This window comes from Oreochromis aureus, linkage group 22 (assembly GCF_013358895.1).
Source record: "Oreochromis aureus strain Israel breed Guangdong linkage group 22, ZZ_aureus, whole genome shotgun sequence".
In the NCBI taxonomy this organism is placed as follows: domain Eukaryota; kingdom Metazoa; phylum Chordata; class Actinopteri; order Cichliformes; family Cichlidae; genus Oreochromis; species Oreochromis aureus.
In genome coordinates this window covers 17000749-17017388 of record NC_052962.1, presented here as the reverse complement: position 1 = coordinate 17017388, position 16640 = coordinate 17000749, and the positions used below count along the sequence as shown (strand labels likewise).

The 16640-nt window shown below is 40.7% G+C and overlaps 2 protein-coding genes across 2 annotated transcripts; both read left to right on the top strand.

Annotated features, from left to right (window-relative positions):
• Window positions 1-484: 484 nt before the first annotated feature.
• LOC116333068 (lactose-binding lectin l-2-like) lies at window positions 485-2190 on the top strand. The gene is made up of 2 exons (XM_039605442.1): window positions 485-616; window positions 1149-2190. The coding sequence occupies exons 1-2, from the start codon at window positions 529-531 to the stop codon at window positions 1583-1585; spliced, it is 525 nt and encodes a 174-aa protein (XP_039461376.1). The 5' UTR covers window positions 485-528; the 3' UTR covers window positions 1586-2190.
• An 8889-nt stretch (window positions 2191-11079) lies between these two features.
• On the top strand, window positions 11080-12195 carry LOC116333658 (lactose-binding lectin l-2-like). The gene is made up of 2 exons (XM_039606124.1): window positions 11080-11212; window positions 11619-12195. The coding sequence occupies exons 1-2, from the start codon at window positions 11125-11127 to the stop codon at window positions 12047-12049; spliced, it is 519 nt and encodes a 172-aa protein (XP_039462058.1). The 5' UTR covers window positions 11080-11124; the 3' UTR covers window positions 12050-12195.
• The last annotated feature ends 4445 nt before the right edge of the window (window positions 12196-16640 follow it).

The window sequence follows — 16640 nt, the reverse complement described above, 5'->3', positions numbered from 1 at the left end:
AGGAATCCTGTACAAAGAAGCTTCAGCAGCTCCTCATCATCTTTGAGACTTAAAGCTCCAACATGATCTTGCTCCTCTTCTTGTTTGAGTGACTCTGGGTGCTGTGTCCTCTTTAATGTTGAGAATTTGTTCTGTCTTTGTTTATTATTATTATTATTATTATTGTTATTATTATTATTATTACAACTCTGACCTTTCCTGTTTGTTTAATCATTATGCTGAAAAGGCCTTTGATCATATCATAAATGCAGAATTACAGCAAAAACAGTCACGTTCTTCTGAGCCTGCCAGGAGGACGTGGCTGTTTAGCAATTATTAACTTCTTTAGAATGTGATGGTCTTTACTGCCTGGTGTTATTGATGTTTACAGTGGAAAGTTTTGTTCCATTTGGCCAATGATATCACAGTGATCAGTGAAAACACCCTCTCACTCAGCTATAAAAGAAAGCAGCTCCAACTCTCTGCAGGAATCCTGTACAAAGAAGCTTCAGCAGCTCCTCATCACACGTTGAGACTTAAAGCTCCAACATGATCTTGCTGCTCTTCTTGTTCAGTCTGGCTTTGGGTGCTCCTTCTGAGTCTCCTTCTGATGGCAGTAAAGTCAAGCTACAACTTGGTAACCACCCTATATTCTGACTCTTCCCTCCCTTCTTTTATTTAACTTTTTTGTGAGTGTGTGTGTGTGTGTGTGTGTGTGTCTGCGTGTTTGTGTGTGTGTGTGTTTTATCATCATTATTATTATTATTCTAATCACATTTTAGTCAAATACTCCAAGTTTTTCTGCTGTTTCTGTTTCAGCAGAGTCAGTGATACAAAAATCTTGGTGTTGGATTGTAGCATTGATTTTTTTCTGCATGTCAGATGGGTTCTACTATACCGTATAGCTGATGATAAAGAGCTGCTTGTAAACATAATAAGAGCAGCTTACTTCTCTGCATGTCTTAACTTTCCCACTGTCAGCTGTGTAGACATGCTTATCTAATGTAGCATCTCTAAAGAATATGGAGAAAAACGTCAGTCACAAGGTGTCACCCTAAAACCTACTTCAGTGTTAATAGAACTAAAATAGTTCACTTCTATTTCAGTCACACTGACAAAAACAGTTATTGTTTGTTTTCATCAAGTTCTGACTGCTGTGTCTTCTTCAGATGACCACAGAGTTAAACTACTTCGTGGAAGCTGTCCCATGTTCTGGTACAGCTTCAATGGCCGCTGCTACAAATATGTGGCCACACACATGAGCTGGGCTGATGCAGAGCTCTACTGTGTGTCACAGCGAGCCAACCTGGTGTCCATCTACAACGAGGAGGAAGAGGAGTTTGTTAAATCATTAATTAAGAACTTTGATCATGCTCAGCGATACACCTGGATTGGACTGAGTGACATCCATAAAGAAGGCAGATGGATGTGGTCTGATGGTTGTGCAGTGAATTTCACCCACTGGAATGTTGGTGAGCCAAACAACGGACTTGGAGGAAAAACTGAACAGTGTGTTCACAGTATCGGTGACTCAAAGAAGTGGAATGATCAGAAATGTTCTCTCAATTTACCTTCTGTTTGTGCAACACGGATAAACTGCCCTTAGAAACTGAACTGTACATGTAAACCTGCAGTGTTTATGTTATCTGTCTTTATGTGTTTGTGCAAAAGTCACAAAATTTCACCAGCCTTGATTTTCATGAATCTGGAATCAACAATTGGCATCTGGCAAGGGGATATTTACTCATCACAAAGACTGTTGTTGGCACATAAGTTATTAACACTGCTCTAAATTAAAAGGAATCAAAAGTTATAATGAAAATTCATAATCAGTAACTCCACTGTGTATCTCTGGGGTTGCAAGGCATGTGACAAAACATGTAACCGCATGCCCTGCAACAGCATTTACCCCAGTTTTGTCAGGATCCTGGGTCTCTCAACCCAGCATTTTGAGTTCCTTGTGTCTTTTGTATTATGTTTGATGTTTAAGGTTCTCTTTGTATCTCAGTTTATTCCATAGTGTCCAGTGTTCTTAGGTTTCCTGTTTTGTCTCTTTAGTTTCCTGTGTATTTAATAGGTTTCCCTCTGTGTAGCTGACCCCTGTGTCTCCCTCTGTGTGTCTAAGTGGATCTAGTGATGTGAGTATTGTGTTTTGTTCCCACTCCTTGTGTTCTGTGTTTCCTCATCCCGTCATGTGCTCCTCCATGTTCTCTTTCTCCTCCAGGCTGTCTCTGTGTACTTCCTGTTTTACTTTGAAGGTCTGTGTCTCATGTAAGTGTATTCTGCTTTGCTTCCTTGTCTCATCCTGTCTGATTTCTTTCAGCTGTGCTCTCCTCCTGTGTCTCATTCCCCTCGTTATTCCCCAGTGTATTTAAGAACTGTGTTTCTCTGTGTCAGTGTTGCATCCTCCTTCATCCTGTGTGTTCCCTTGTGTCCCTCTCTGTGAAGTTTAGTTTAGGTTTGTGTCTTTTCCTTGAGTCAGCAAATAAAGCTGTATTTTGAGTTCATTCCATGTGTCGTGAGTCTTCCATTTTGGATCCAATCTCCTGCCTGCCACACAGCGATCCTTGACAAGTTTAATCAGTATGCAAATGGGGAAAATCCACTTGTATCTTTATCATTACCAAAACCAACTCAAATCTTATCAAGATTTATTGTTTGGCTTCATTCTAAAAAGAAAACAACACAGAAGCATATCACTGAGGAGGCCAAGAGAGAGGTGCAACAGTGAGTGTCTACAGTCATCTGTAAAGTTAACACTAAAAAAAATAGTTTTGAATGTTCTTCAGGAAATCTGGAGAACCTTTCCTGAAGACTGAAGTCATACCAAACATTGACTTTAAATCTTCCCTCCCTCCTGCTTTAACAGCAGCAGATTAAATGCACATCTAACCTTACTGCACAAGGAGATTAGTTCTTTTATTTTACTTTATTTAAAGTGTCAGTGCATTTGATCAGATTTCTTCCTCGTGCATTAGGTTTTATTTAAGTTATCATCTTTTTTTCATCAGGAAAAAAAAGGTTGTTGACGGTGTGTTGATGCTTTTCTATAGTCCTGTCCAGCTCGTCTCAGGTAACAGCCTTTCTCCTGGTACCTCCTACACACTCTTGAGACTGTGCCTGGGACTCACAGCAGACCTTCTTGCAACAGCATGTATGGATGTGCTAACACTGACTTTCTGGCTGTAAATCTGTGTCCCTATTATTTGCCCAGAGAATTCACACACACTATTGTTGTCATTGTTTACATTCCTCCAATCTGACGCAGAGACTGTGAGTGATGTCATCCACTCCACTGTTGCTAAAGTGCAAAGACAGAATCCTGAGGTGCTTGTGTCAATGGGAACTTTAATCAGGTAACATTGGATAAAACACGACTTGCTTTCCCAGTATGTTGACTATAACACCAGGTGAAACAGGACCACTCACCTACTGTATGGAAACAAAGAGCATGCATACACAAACTTTTACTACTTTTGCAACCTGAATGTGCTTGTAGCATTTGTTTGTGCTACCAATAGTGATAAGGACACTAAAAAAAGCAAAACTATAGAAAATCAGTAAGAAGGGACAAGGAGAGAGCAACAGTTTGTAAAATCACTCCCTTTTTGATCATCTTTTTCCATTTGTCAGTGTCATTTGCACCAAAGCATGTGAAATAGATTCACAATATTTATGCTTCCTAAATAGACAGATTAGCAGGTAAACTTCAGAAAATGATGTTCATGACATTGAAATTACTTACACTGTGATTCTTCAGAACTACCATAATTTTTAGTTTATTTATTTTATTTATTTTATTAATTTAATGAGCTCCCAGAACTATTATTTCTATTATTTCTTACAATTTAGGTCCAAAGAGTTGTGCTGACAGATTTCTTTCTTGGTCACAGCAGCTTCTTCTTTTCATGTAGAAAAACAGTAAAAATATGTAACTTCTTTACAGTGACAGAAAGGGGAGTTTCATTGGTCCGGCCCACTTAAGATCAAAGTGGGCTGTATGTGGCCCACTGTGTAAAATGAGTTTGGGGCTGGCTATAATTTGGAACCCATCAAGACCAGCATTGCCCCTCCAACTTCCAGCTTCCAACCAGGCGGAGTGTTTATTTGTGTATTGTGTGTGATAAAGTTTGTTTATCTATAAGGGCTAGAATAGTTATTTTTGTATATAGTGTACATATTACTTATTGCCAAATGAAGTTTTCCGAAGCACCCCAAAACCTGTCACTGTAGGTTTGGGGGTGAAAAATTTGTTAGATTTATCCCTTCAGCTGCAGCCTTGATGGTTTTTAATGGGCTGAGAGCAAATGAATTAAAAGACTTCAGCTTATAGGCTCGTCCAAATTTGGTACAAGGTCAGACAGTACCAATATGTGTCCTGTCAGGATCAAATATTAATAAAGTAAAATAGCTGTTTGCATGCAACAGGATACAAATCAAGTAAACAAGCTGTATGTATATTTCTATAGAATTTACATTTCTTACTGATTCTTAGGGAAAGATAAAGACTTCAGATGCCTTTGAAATCTCAGACCCTCCTACTGTCAGAGTTATCTTTCAAGCATCAACGCAAAAAAGAAAGAAATCCTCTTGCATGGAGGGAGTTTGTTGTCTTTCTGTTTACTAAAGCAGCTCTGGAGTCTCTTCTTTTCTCCTCCTGTAAAAGCTCTGCCCTGTCTGTTTACTTAATCAATGCCTTTTATGACACAATTGAATATAATTGCACAGTAAAATCAGTCACAGTCACGTGTTGGTATTCATTGGAATTCAATGGTCTTTTCTGGCTTCTGTTTAATGTTGTTTACAGTGGAGGGTTCTGGTCAGTTTGGCCAGTGATGTCACACCAGCAGTGAAAACACCCTCTCAGGCAGCTATAAAAGAAAGCAGCATGAACTCTTTGGAGGAATCCTGTACAAAGAAGCTTCAGCAGCTCCTCATCACACTTTGAGACTTAAAGCTCCAACATGATCTTGCTCCTCTTCTTGTTCAGTCTGGCTCTGGGTGCTCCTTCTGAGTCTCCTTCGGCAGTGAAGTGAAGCTACAGCTTGGTAACTGTCCTGTACTTTGAATTCCTTTTTTCCTTTATTTACTTTGACCTTTATTTGTGTTTTTTGTAATTTTAGCACCTTTTAGTTAAACACTCCAAGAATATGTTTCTTTGTGTTTCTGATGTTTTTTGTTTCAGCAGGTACTGTGATACAAAAACGATTATTGCAGGATTATAGTATGGATTGTTTTTCTTCCTGCACCAAATTAAAATTGTAGTAGACACAAGGGTGCTTAGACATTTGTATACACTGTAAATATCTCAAAGAAGAAAAAAATAGATACACAGTCTTTATTTGACTCTAAACAGGCCAACTGTTAAATTTGTATTGTTTATTGTCATATATGCTTAGAAATATATACTGATATATGCTTAGAAGTATATAATCATTTGTAGATTGAAAGAATGTCTCATCCTAGGAGGTCTGTAACAACTCTGTGTAGCATGAAGTGGGGAGTGCGTTCACTCCTCTTCAGAGTGTTCTGGCATAGATCACACACCTCCTATGTCATGGTTTCTCAGCTCTTCTGTCAGGGTTTCTATTCCCAGTTGGGACAAATTTTCCCTGGATACACACCTCACAGTTCAAACTTTGGTTGTCTGTTTTCCCCTTGATTTTCATGCCTTCAACCACATTTTGTAACTTCAGAATGTCACTATGATTGCAATGTCCCAAAATTTCGTGCCATGTTTCCACATCAAAACAATTATTACACTTATCATCATACTCACTTACAGTTTCAAGGTAATAAAGTCTGTTGTGTTCATGGATGTAGAACTTTGTACCGTCTCTGTGTTGAAGGACGTTTCTTCCTTTCTTAAAGATGATAGTAGCTCCATTCGTGGTGGCTGCTCTCACAGAGAAGATATTCTGTGGAAATGAGGGAATATATAGAGTCTCTTTTAGTGTTGTTTTACACTCTCTCCCTCTGCTGTCAATGAAGCATCTCCTCTGCCTTCAGCCACTCCTTTACATCTGGTGCCATCAGCTAATTCCACATAGTGTGTTCCCGGCTGGAAATCATTGTTAAATTTCTTGAACGCTATTTTATCATTAAGGATGTGTGATGTTGCACCAGTATCCACCATCAGGCCTTTGGTCCTGATTTCCTGTCGCTGTTGAGGTTCCGCGTAGTCATCGCTCATCCGGAAGACATAGGTGTCGCTGCTCTCTGCGTTGCTGCCTTCCTCCAAGGCTGTGCGCGCTTCATCATTCCGTTGCCATCTCCTGCAAGTCGACTCTCGATGGGTGTAGCCTCTACAGTGACTGTTTGTAGCAGCATGCTCTGGCCTTGTGTCCCCACTGGCCACACTTAAAACAGACTATGTCTGCCGTGTCTCTCCTGTGGTCACTAGCAGCTGCTGCGGGTCTGGCACTAGGTTGCACTCTCGCCTTCATGATGTTATCCTCTTGTTCCACCAAGAGCATTTTCTCAGTGTCCTCGTAACTGCGGAGTTTAGTCCGCGTCCATCGTCGGCAGCTTCTCTCATCGCAAGCAATAAACTCTTATCATCCAGGAACTGTATTAACTCTGTAAAGGCCTGGGTATTCTTATCTTCGTCATCCTCATCTTCGTCATCACTCTCCAATATTGTGTCTTTTAGACTTTGTAATCTAAGATGTCCCAAAAATTTTGTCTCCGACAGTTCATAATTCTTCTCATCTCCGTCAAAAATTAATCTTGCCCATCGGCCACTGGGTTCACCTGCACGCTTACTCATGATGCTAACTTAGCATGCTAGTCCTCACCGAACACGCTGTACTTTGCGACTTTTCTGGTGGTAAACTTTTCCCTGGCGTAACTTTTCCTGGGCCCATAACCTGTTAGCAGAGACGGGTCTTCCAGCAGAATCTGCATGTATACTGAAGTTACTTATTGATGTAGACGGAGGAATAAACACACGTGGGGCATCAGCTTTCACAGGAATCTACACACCAACGTGACCTTATTAAACTCTTGTGTATACACTGCAACATAACAGGAAATGTCCTTTCAAAATAAAATCCCAACACATGACAATGAGGACATCGCTATGAGTGAGAACGGGTTGAACTAGCCTAAGAACTACACTGGTTTTACTATCGAGCCTTTGGTTATCCAACCCGAGGCATTGGCTTTAAGATAGTTAAAAAAGTTACAGAAGTATTTCTTTGAGTGTGCTACTGAAAGCATCCTTGAAAAAATACTTTGTGAAAAATTATTTTTGTTTTTCCACTTAACTTCACTATTTGCTCCTTTATTCTTCCTGTTCTTGTATAGCCTCTTTGTCCTCTCTTTCTCCATCCTTTTCACTGATTACAGACTACTGCTGTAATATACATAGACAGTAACATCATTTTGACTTACTGTCACCTGGATGTGGAGCTGTACTGTGAACAAACACTGAAGCCCAATTCGACCAGAATAGAAATAGAAATTTTTAACAAATTAAAATAATAAAATACATCCGCTCCTTGGCTGGAAACTCCTGATATCCCAGCAAACTGGTGGATGAAAAGGTTAAAATTAGATAATAGTCTCTAGTGATTTAAGCTACATTAGCTAACATTGGTGTGTCTATTACACGTTTTGACGTGATATCGGGTTGCACGGGCTGCTCAGTCAGTGACAGCAAAGCTCCGTCACAAACTCTTTAATGTGGCATTAAATGACTCTGTAGGAATTGAAGCTACTGAAGGTCATGGCCTCTGCCCTCACTCCACAGCTGACAGCCTCTCTCTCCCCCTTCCATGTTTGATTGTAGGAATGAAGTCCTCTGTGCAGGTCACCAAATACTACTGCCATAAGTACCTGGACTTTGGTGTTAAAAATTATTATTATTATTATTATTATTATTATTATTATTATTATTATTATTATTAGTAGTAGTAGTATAATCATTATTATTATTATTACAGTAAACCCATATCAAAGTTAATCAATTATGGAAGGCCTTCTCAGAGTAAAGAAAGACCTCTGTGTATACAAACCAGTGGGAGGCGATAGATAAACATGTTATTAGGAAACTTCAGTAAAGGGATATGGTGGGAGTTAAGACGAAGAAAGCTTTGTGACAGCACTTCACATTTTAGGGTAGAGAGTGACACAAACCCCCACATAAGTGCCAAGTAGCTGCAGGCGAGCACAGCAGTGGTAATGATGTTCTATTAGTTCAAGGTCTATTTACTGCAGTGGTTATATTTAGTTTGTAAGTCACACAAGGGTGTTTGACATTTGCATACATTGTAAATATTGCCAAGTGGGAAAGGAAAAACATACAAGATTGAGTCTAGAAGTCTTACAGTTACATAGACGGTGTTTCTTTTTATTGACTCTGAACAGGCCAGACATAATCACTTCATGTATATGTTCACAACAGTTTAAAAAAATAATTGCACAGGGTTTGTTTTTTATTCGTTCACTTAAAAGGCTTCCGGAATTCTATTTTCTTTTCTTGGTAGAGTAACGTATTCTGTTTTTCATTTTCGTGATAATGTGATTTTATAATATAATAAAACAATAAATACTCAGAAAAACAAGCAGTAAAGTTCTCTGGCAAGTGTCAGAGCTCAGTATCATAACATAGTAAAGTAATATTGCTTTGTGATGTCATTGAGTTGTGGATGATTTTTAACCAAACACATTTGAATGGATTTTGTAGAAAAGACTTAAACCTCAAACATGATTTTACAAATAAATAATACTAACTTCAGTTTTGGTCCATGTGGCCAATGTCGTCACACCAGCAGTGAAAATTCACTTTTGGTCAGGTATATAAGAAATCAGCTCCAACTCTCTGTAGAAGACTACACATCATCTTCAGCAGCGCCTTATCATTCTTTGAGACTTAAAGCTTCAACATGGTCTTGCTCCTGTTCTTGTTTGTTCTGGCTCTGGGTCCTTCTGAGTCTCCTGATAAAAATGAAGTAAAGCTACAACTTGGTAACAGTCTCCTCTTTTCCTTTAAATGCACTTTTATCATGAGATAAAACAGTGAAGCACTCTGTTGCTCTTAAAATAAGATGGAGACTAAATAAGAATAAGATAAATAATAAGAATAATAAGATGTAGATAAGATGGAGTATTTAATACCTTGTATGTGAAGAGAAGGATTTTTAATTTTATTCTTAGCAGGGAGCCGATGGAGAGAAGCTAATGTGTAATGTTTCCTTCTATTCCCTGAAGTACATACATGAAAGCAGCCGGACTCCAGGTCTCACCTCAGCAGTACAGATCAGTTTTGTTTCTGTTACAAAAAAAATAATAATCATGATCTTTCCTTTTCTTTTTTCTGTCTTCTTCAGATGACTGGGCAGTGAATCAGCTGCAAGGAAACTGTCTATGCTGGCTTCTACACATAAACTATGGGACCAATATATTTAAGATGAACGCAGCACTGGAGAGGTGACCATTTCAATTTCAGATTACTTGGCTGAAATTAAAAGCCACAAAGTATGCGGTCACTACTCTGAAAAGTCAGAGTACTGGAATTTGGGGTCTTTCTAATAGAGAGAGCTGTTTACAGCTGTTTTACATAAACATTAAAAAACAACTTTGTTATTTCTGTGTCAGGACACTGGGTCTGTGATCCAGTGTTTTCTAATTCAGGACATGATTCTGTTTGTTTTTGAATAATTATTGTGATTCTTAGGTACATAGCAATCTTAGTTCTCCCTCCCTCAGTGGTTATCTTCTCCTGTGTATAGTCAGTCTTTGTCCCTGTGTTTACTCTTTCCCTCCCCTGTATTCCACATTTCATGTCTAGTCTCCCTTGTCTTCATGTTCATTTGTGCCCTGTGTCTGTGTTGGCTTTATTCCCATGTCTGCTCCTTTCCCTGGTCTCAGTGTCAAGTCTCTGTCTTGGTGTGTGTCTCATGTTTCCTGTTTTATTTTGACAGTTCCAAGTCTTGTGTTCAGTGTTTTTCATTTTGCTTCCTCCCTTTCCCATTATGTTAGATCTCTTCCAGCTGTGTTCCCTGCGTGTTTCCACTTCCCTTCTTACCCCTCTGTGTATTTAAGCCCTATGTCTTCCTCTGCCCATTGTCATGTTGCCCCATGTTGGTGTGTAAGTTTCTCCATGTTTCTGGTTTCCTTCGCTCCTGGTTTTTCAATTCTTAGTACCTAGTTTCCAGTTTGAAATATGTATTTCTAGTGTTTTTATTACAGCAAAATAAAGCTGCCTCCCTTAGTTTATTATTTTGAGCTCTGAGTCCTGCATTTGGGGTCCTCATCCCGCCTGCCACAGCACTCACTATGACATAATAGCACAAAGACTGAGAGAGAAGAGAGGAGGATAGAGAAGAGAAAGGGAAAAACCAGGGTGAAAACAACAATGAAAGAGAGAGAGAGAGAAAAGAACCAAGATATGAACATAAAGCCGAAAGCAAAATAAAGAAAACAAGCACAAAGAGACTTCAAAGTGATTGCCACAGTGATTCTGCTGTAGAAACATGAACAGGACCAAAAAAATAAGAACTGTCCCACTATTTTCCTCTGCCCCAGGCTCAGCTCTTCCTTTTTGCATTTTAATGAAAAACTTTGAGTCAAAAAGTGAGAGATGATGCTCTTTAATGTAAGGAATTTGTTCTGTCTTTGTTTATGAGAGCAGCTCTACTTGCACTTCTTGTTACAACTGTCCTGTATTCTAAGGAGCTTGGAAAGAAAAGCGTCTGGACTTCTTTAAGTTAAAGCAACTTAAAGAAGTCCAGATGCTTTTCTTTCCAAGCTCCTTAGACTACGATGACCTTAATGACTGAGAACCTTTACAGACAACTGTCCTGTTTCTTTACTCATTATGCTGGAAAGGCCTTTGATCAAACCATAAATATAGAATTACATCAAAAACAGTCACGTTCTCCTGGAAGTACCAAGAAACGTGACTGTTCAACAACTATTAACTTTTTGGCATGTGATGTTTTTTTCTGGCTTCTGTTTAGTGTTATTGTGTACAATGGAAAACTTTGGTCCATGTGGCCAATGATGTCACACCAGCAGTGAAAACACCCTCTCACTCAGCTATAAAAGAAAGCAGCTTCAACAACTCTGCAGAAATCTGAACATCCTGTACAAAGAAGCTTCAGCAGCTCCTCATCATACTTTGAGACTTAAAGCTCCAACATGATCTTGCTCCTCTTCTTGTTCGGTCTGACTCTGGGTGCTCCTTCTGAGGCTCCTTCTGATGGCAGTGAAGTGAAGCTACAGCTTGGTAACTGTCTCATATTCTGACTCCTCTTTTCTCTACATTTACCTTTATTTGTGTCTTTATTTATTTCACTGTGACTGTCACTACAAAATTCTTGGTGTTGGACAGTAGCATAGATTGTTCCCCCATGTCTATACTGTAGAGTTTTGATAAAAACTTGCTTGTAAACACAATAAGAGCAGCTTACTTCTCTGCATGTTTTAACTTTCACTGTGTCAACTGTACAGATATACTTCTCTGATGTACTGTCTCTGAACAATATCAAAGAAAAAAGTCAGTCACAAGGTGTCACCCTAAAAACTACTTCAGTGTTAATAGAACTAAAATAGTTCACTTCTATTTCAGTCACACTGACAAAAACAGATATTGTTTGTTTTTCATCAAGTTCTGACTGCTGTGTCTTCTTCAGATGACCACAGAGCTAAACTACTACATGGGAACTGTTCCATGTTCTGGTACAGCTTCAATGGACGCTGCTACAAATATGTGGCCACACACATGAGCTGGGCTGATGCAGAGCTCTACTGTGTGTCACAGCGAGCCAACCTGGTGTCTATCTACAACGAGGAGGAAGAGGAGTTTGTTAAATCATTAATTAAGAACTTTGATCATGCTGAGCGATACACCTGGATTGGACTGAGTGACATCCATAAAGAAGGCAGATGGATGTGGTCTGATGGTTGTGCAGTGAGTTTCACCCACTGGAATGTTGGTGAGCCAAACAATGGTGGAACAAATGAACACTGTGTTCACAGTATTGGTTACTTAAAGAAGTGGAATGATCAGAAATGTTCTCTCAATTTACCTTCTGTTTGTGCAACACGGATAAACTGCCCTTAGAAACTGAACTGTACATGTAAACCTGCACTGTTTATGTTATCTGTCTCTATGTGTTTGTGCAAAAGTCACAAAATTTCACCAGCCTTGATTTTCATGAATGTGGAATCAACAATTGGCATCTGGCAAGAGGATATTTACTCATCGCAAAGACTGTTGAATTAAAAGGAATCAAAAGTTATAATGAAAATTCATAACCAGTAACTCCACTGTGTATTTCTGGGGTTGCAAGGCATGTGACAAAACATGTAACCACATGCCCTGCGACAGCATTTACCCCAGTTTTGTCAGGATCCTGGGTCTCTCAACCCAGCATTTTGAGTTCCTTGTGTCTTTTGTATTATGTTTGATGATTAAGGTTCTCTTTGTATCTCAGTTTATTCCATAGTGTCCAGTGTTCTTAGGTTTCCTGTTTTGTCTCTTTAGTTTCCTGTGTATTTAATAGGTTTCCCTCTGTGTAGCTGACCCCTGTGTCTCCCTCTGTGTGTCTAAGTGGATCTAGTGATGTGAGTATTGTGTTTTGTTCCCACTCCTTGTGTTCTGTGTTTCCTCATCCCGTCATGTGCTCCTCCATGTTCTCTTTCTCCCTCCAGGCTGTCTCTGTGTACTTCCTGTTTTACTTTGAAGGTCTGTGTCTCATGTAAGTGTATTCTGCTTTGCTTCCTTGTCTCATCCTGTCTGATTTCTTTCAGCTGTGCTCTCCTCCTGTGTCTCATTCCCCTCGTTATTCCCCAGTGTATTTAAGCCCTGTGTTTCTCTGTGTCAGTGTTGCATCCTCCTTCATCCTGTGTGTTCCCTTGTGTCCCTCTCTGTGAAGTTTAGTTTAGGTTTGTGTCTTTTCCTTGAGTCAGCAAATAAAGCTGTATTTTGAGTTCATTCCCATGTGTCGTGAGTCTTCCATTTTGGATCCAATCTCCTGCCTGCCACACAGCGATCCTTGACAAGTTTAATCAGTATGCAAATGGGGAAAATCCACTTGTATCTTTATCATTACCAAAACCAACTCAAATCTTATCAAGATGTATTGTTTGGCTTCATTCTAAAAAGAAAACAACACAGAAGCATATCACTGAGGAGGCCAAGAGAGAGGTGCAACAGTGAGTGTCTACAGTCATCTGTAAAGTTAACACCTAAAAAAAAATAGCTTTGAATGTTCTTCAGGAAATCTGGAGAACCTTTCCTGAAGACTGAAGTCATACCAAACATTGACTTTAAATCTTCCCTCCCTCCTGCTTTAACAGCAGCAGATTAAATGTGCACATCTAACCTTACTGCACAAGGAGATTAGTTCTTTTTATTTTACTTTATTTAAAGTGTCAGTGCATTTGATCAGATTTCTTCCTCGTGCATTAGGTTTTATTTAAGTTATCATCTTGTTTTCATCAGGAAAAAAAAGGTTGTTGACGGTGTGTTGATGCTTTTCTATAGTCCTGTCCAGCTCGTCTCAGGTAACAGCCTTTCTCCTGGTACCTCCTACACACTCTTGAGACTGTGCCTGGGACTCACAGCAGACCTTCTTGCAACAGCATGTATGGATGTGCTAACACTGACTTTCTGGCTGTAAACCTGTGTCCCTATTATTTGCCCAGAGAATTCACACACGCTATTGTTGTCATTGTTTACATTCCTCCAATCTGACGCAGAGACTGTGAGTGATGTCATCCACTCCACTGTTGCTAAAGTGCAAAGACAGAATCCTGAGGTGCTTGTGTCAATGGGAACTTTAATCAGGTAACTATGGATAAAACACCACCTGCTTTCCCAGTATGTTGACTATAACACCAGGTGAAACAGGACCACTCACCTACTGTATGGAAACAAAGAGCATGCATACACAAACTTTTACTACTTTTGCAACCTGAATGTGCTTGTAGCATTTGTTTGTGCTACCAATAGTGATAAGGACACTAAAAAAAGCAAAACTAGAGAAAATCAGTTAGAAGGGACAAGGAGAGAGCAACAGTTTGTAAAATCACTCCCTTTTTGATAATCTTTTTCCATTTGTCAGTGTCATTTGCACCAAAGCATGTGAAATGGATTCACAAGATTTATGCTTCCTAAATGGACAGATTAGCAGGTAAACTTCAGAAAATGATGTTCATGACATTGAAATTACTTACACTGTGATTCTTCCATGCTGCTATAATTTTTAGTTTATTTATTTTATTTATTTTATTAATTTAATGAGCTCCCAGAACTATTATTTCTATTATTTCTTACAATTTAGGTCCAAAGAGTTGTGCTGACAGATTTCTTTCTTGGTCTGTTACGCCCCCAGTCTAGGCGTGTAGGGACGCACATAAAGGTTGGAGGAGAGAGAGACAGATACCCGCCCTGGTTCCCAAGCCAAACATCCAAAACCAGTTGTGTGTAAAAAAAGGTGATTTTATTAAAGGTAATGAAGCATAGCTCCAGGGTGAACCCAGGCCAAAATAATGAACAAAACCAACTAAGTCCCACCAAAGAAAACTAACTAAACCCTAAGAAAGAAACAAAACAAACAAATGACAATACTAACCCTCGCTCCCTAACCCGGAAAACAGGAGAAAACTGTTCTAAAGAAAAAGGCGGCTCACCCCTTCCGCTTCAGCCTAGAAGTGCCTAGGCACTAAGTTAATACACTAGGAGCGGCTCTCACAGAGCACGCTCACACAAACACACAGCAAAGGTATAGGCTGGAAACCAGGGCCAGGACCGCGTCGGCTGTCAAGCTGCTTGCTCGCTTCTCTCTCTCTCTCTTCCCGGCGGGAGCTGTCAGAACGGCTTTTTGAACGCGGTCACGTGTTCCACAGTCCAATCAGCTGCTCACTACTCTTCATTAAGGGAGGGACCTGCAAAGAGTCTTAAGCACAGTAAAGAGACAGAACAAAACAGCCCACACAGAGATCTTATGGCCACAGCCGTAACACCCCCCTTCCCAAAATCAAAGACATCTCCTTAGCAGATGTTTTGACAATTACGTTTACAGGAAAACACGGGATAGGGCATCCGCTAACACATTCTCTGTACCCTTTTTATGGCGGATTTCCAAGTTGAAATCTTGCACCAGGAGAGACCATCTCATAAGCCTTTGGTTCGAGTTCTGCATATGCATTAGGAACACCAGGGGATTGTGGTCGGTATAGACGATCACAGGCGAGGGGCTGGAACCGACATACACCTCAAAATGCTGCAATGCGAACAGCAGAGAAAGGGCCTCTTTTTCAATCGTGCTATACCTTCGCTGGTGGACATTGAATTGCTTTGAGAAATAGCCGATTGGGTGATCCACACCATGTCGGTCTTCCTGTAGCAATACAGCACCTGCTCCGTCTGCACTGGCATCTACCTCTAATTTAAAAGGGCGTGCAAAATCAGGGGCAGCCAGCACTGGCGCACTGCACAGGAGAGTTTTAACAGCCAGGAAAGCACTCTGACACGCAGAGGACCACACAAAAGGTTTCAACACACTGGTGAGGCTAGTGAGGGGTGCGACCACTTCTGCGAAATTTCGACAGAAACCCCGGTAGTAGCCCACCATGCCGAGAAAACGGCGGAGCTCACGCCTAGTACGAGGGGCAGGAAAGTCCAGTATGGCCTGGATTTTGGCCAAGATAGGGCGCACTTGGCCCTGACCCACCTGTTTCCCCAAATATGTCACCATGGCTTTACCAAAATCACACTTGGCAAGGTTGAGGGTGAGGGACGCCCTTTCCAAACGGTGGAACACATCAGCGAGTGTTTCCATATGCTCTGACCAGGTGTCTGAGTAGACGACAATATCATCTAGATACACTTCACACTTGCGAACGCTTCCCAGCACAATGTTCATGAGCCGTTGAAATGTGGCGGGGGCGTTGCGCAACCCGAAAGGCATGACAGTGTACTGCAGAAAATGGTCAGGAGTGACAAAAGCAGAGATTTCGGCTGCACGTGACGTTAAAGGAACTTGCCAATAGCCCTTTAACAAGTCCAGCTTAGTGACAAACTTCGCAGAACCGACCCTATCGACACAATCTTCCATTCTGGGAAGAGGATAGGAGTCAGGCTTGGTCATGCTGTTCACCTTCCGAAAATCTGTACAGAACCGTCGGGTCTTGTCCGCTTTAGGCACTAGGAGACACGGGGAACTCCACGCGCTAGAGCTAGGAACAGCAAGACCATTTTCCAACAGATAAGAGACCTCTGTCTGGAAAAGAGCACGTTTAGTGGGATTCACCCGGTAGGCATGCTGTTTGATTGGAGGATGGCCCCCCACATCGATGTCATGCTCCAACACGGTAGTACAGGATGGAGTGTCCGAGAAAAGATCGGGATGATTCTCAATCAACTGACACACGTCATCTCGAGCATCATCATCTAAATCAGTTAGATGTGACCTGAGGTCACTTAGGATTTCGGAGTTTCTGAGACGTGCGCAGCCCACAGCACAACCGAAAACCAAATCATCACTTACTGGGTCATACCGGGCTTTGGAACCTGGCACCGCCACAGTCGCGACTGTTGACACACCACCAGCGAAGTAGGGCTTCATCATATTAATATGACACACACGACACTTTTTCCTTCGCTCTGGGGTGTCGATGACATAATCCGTATCACTCAATTTTGCCTG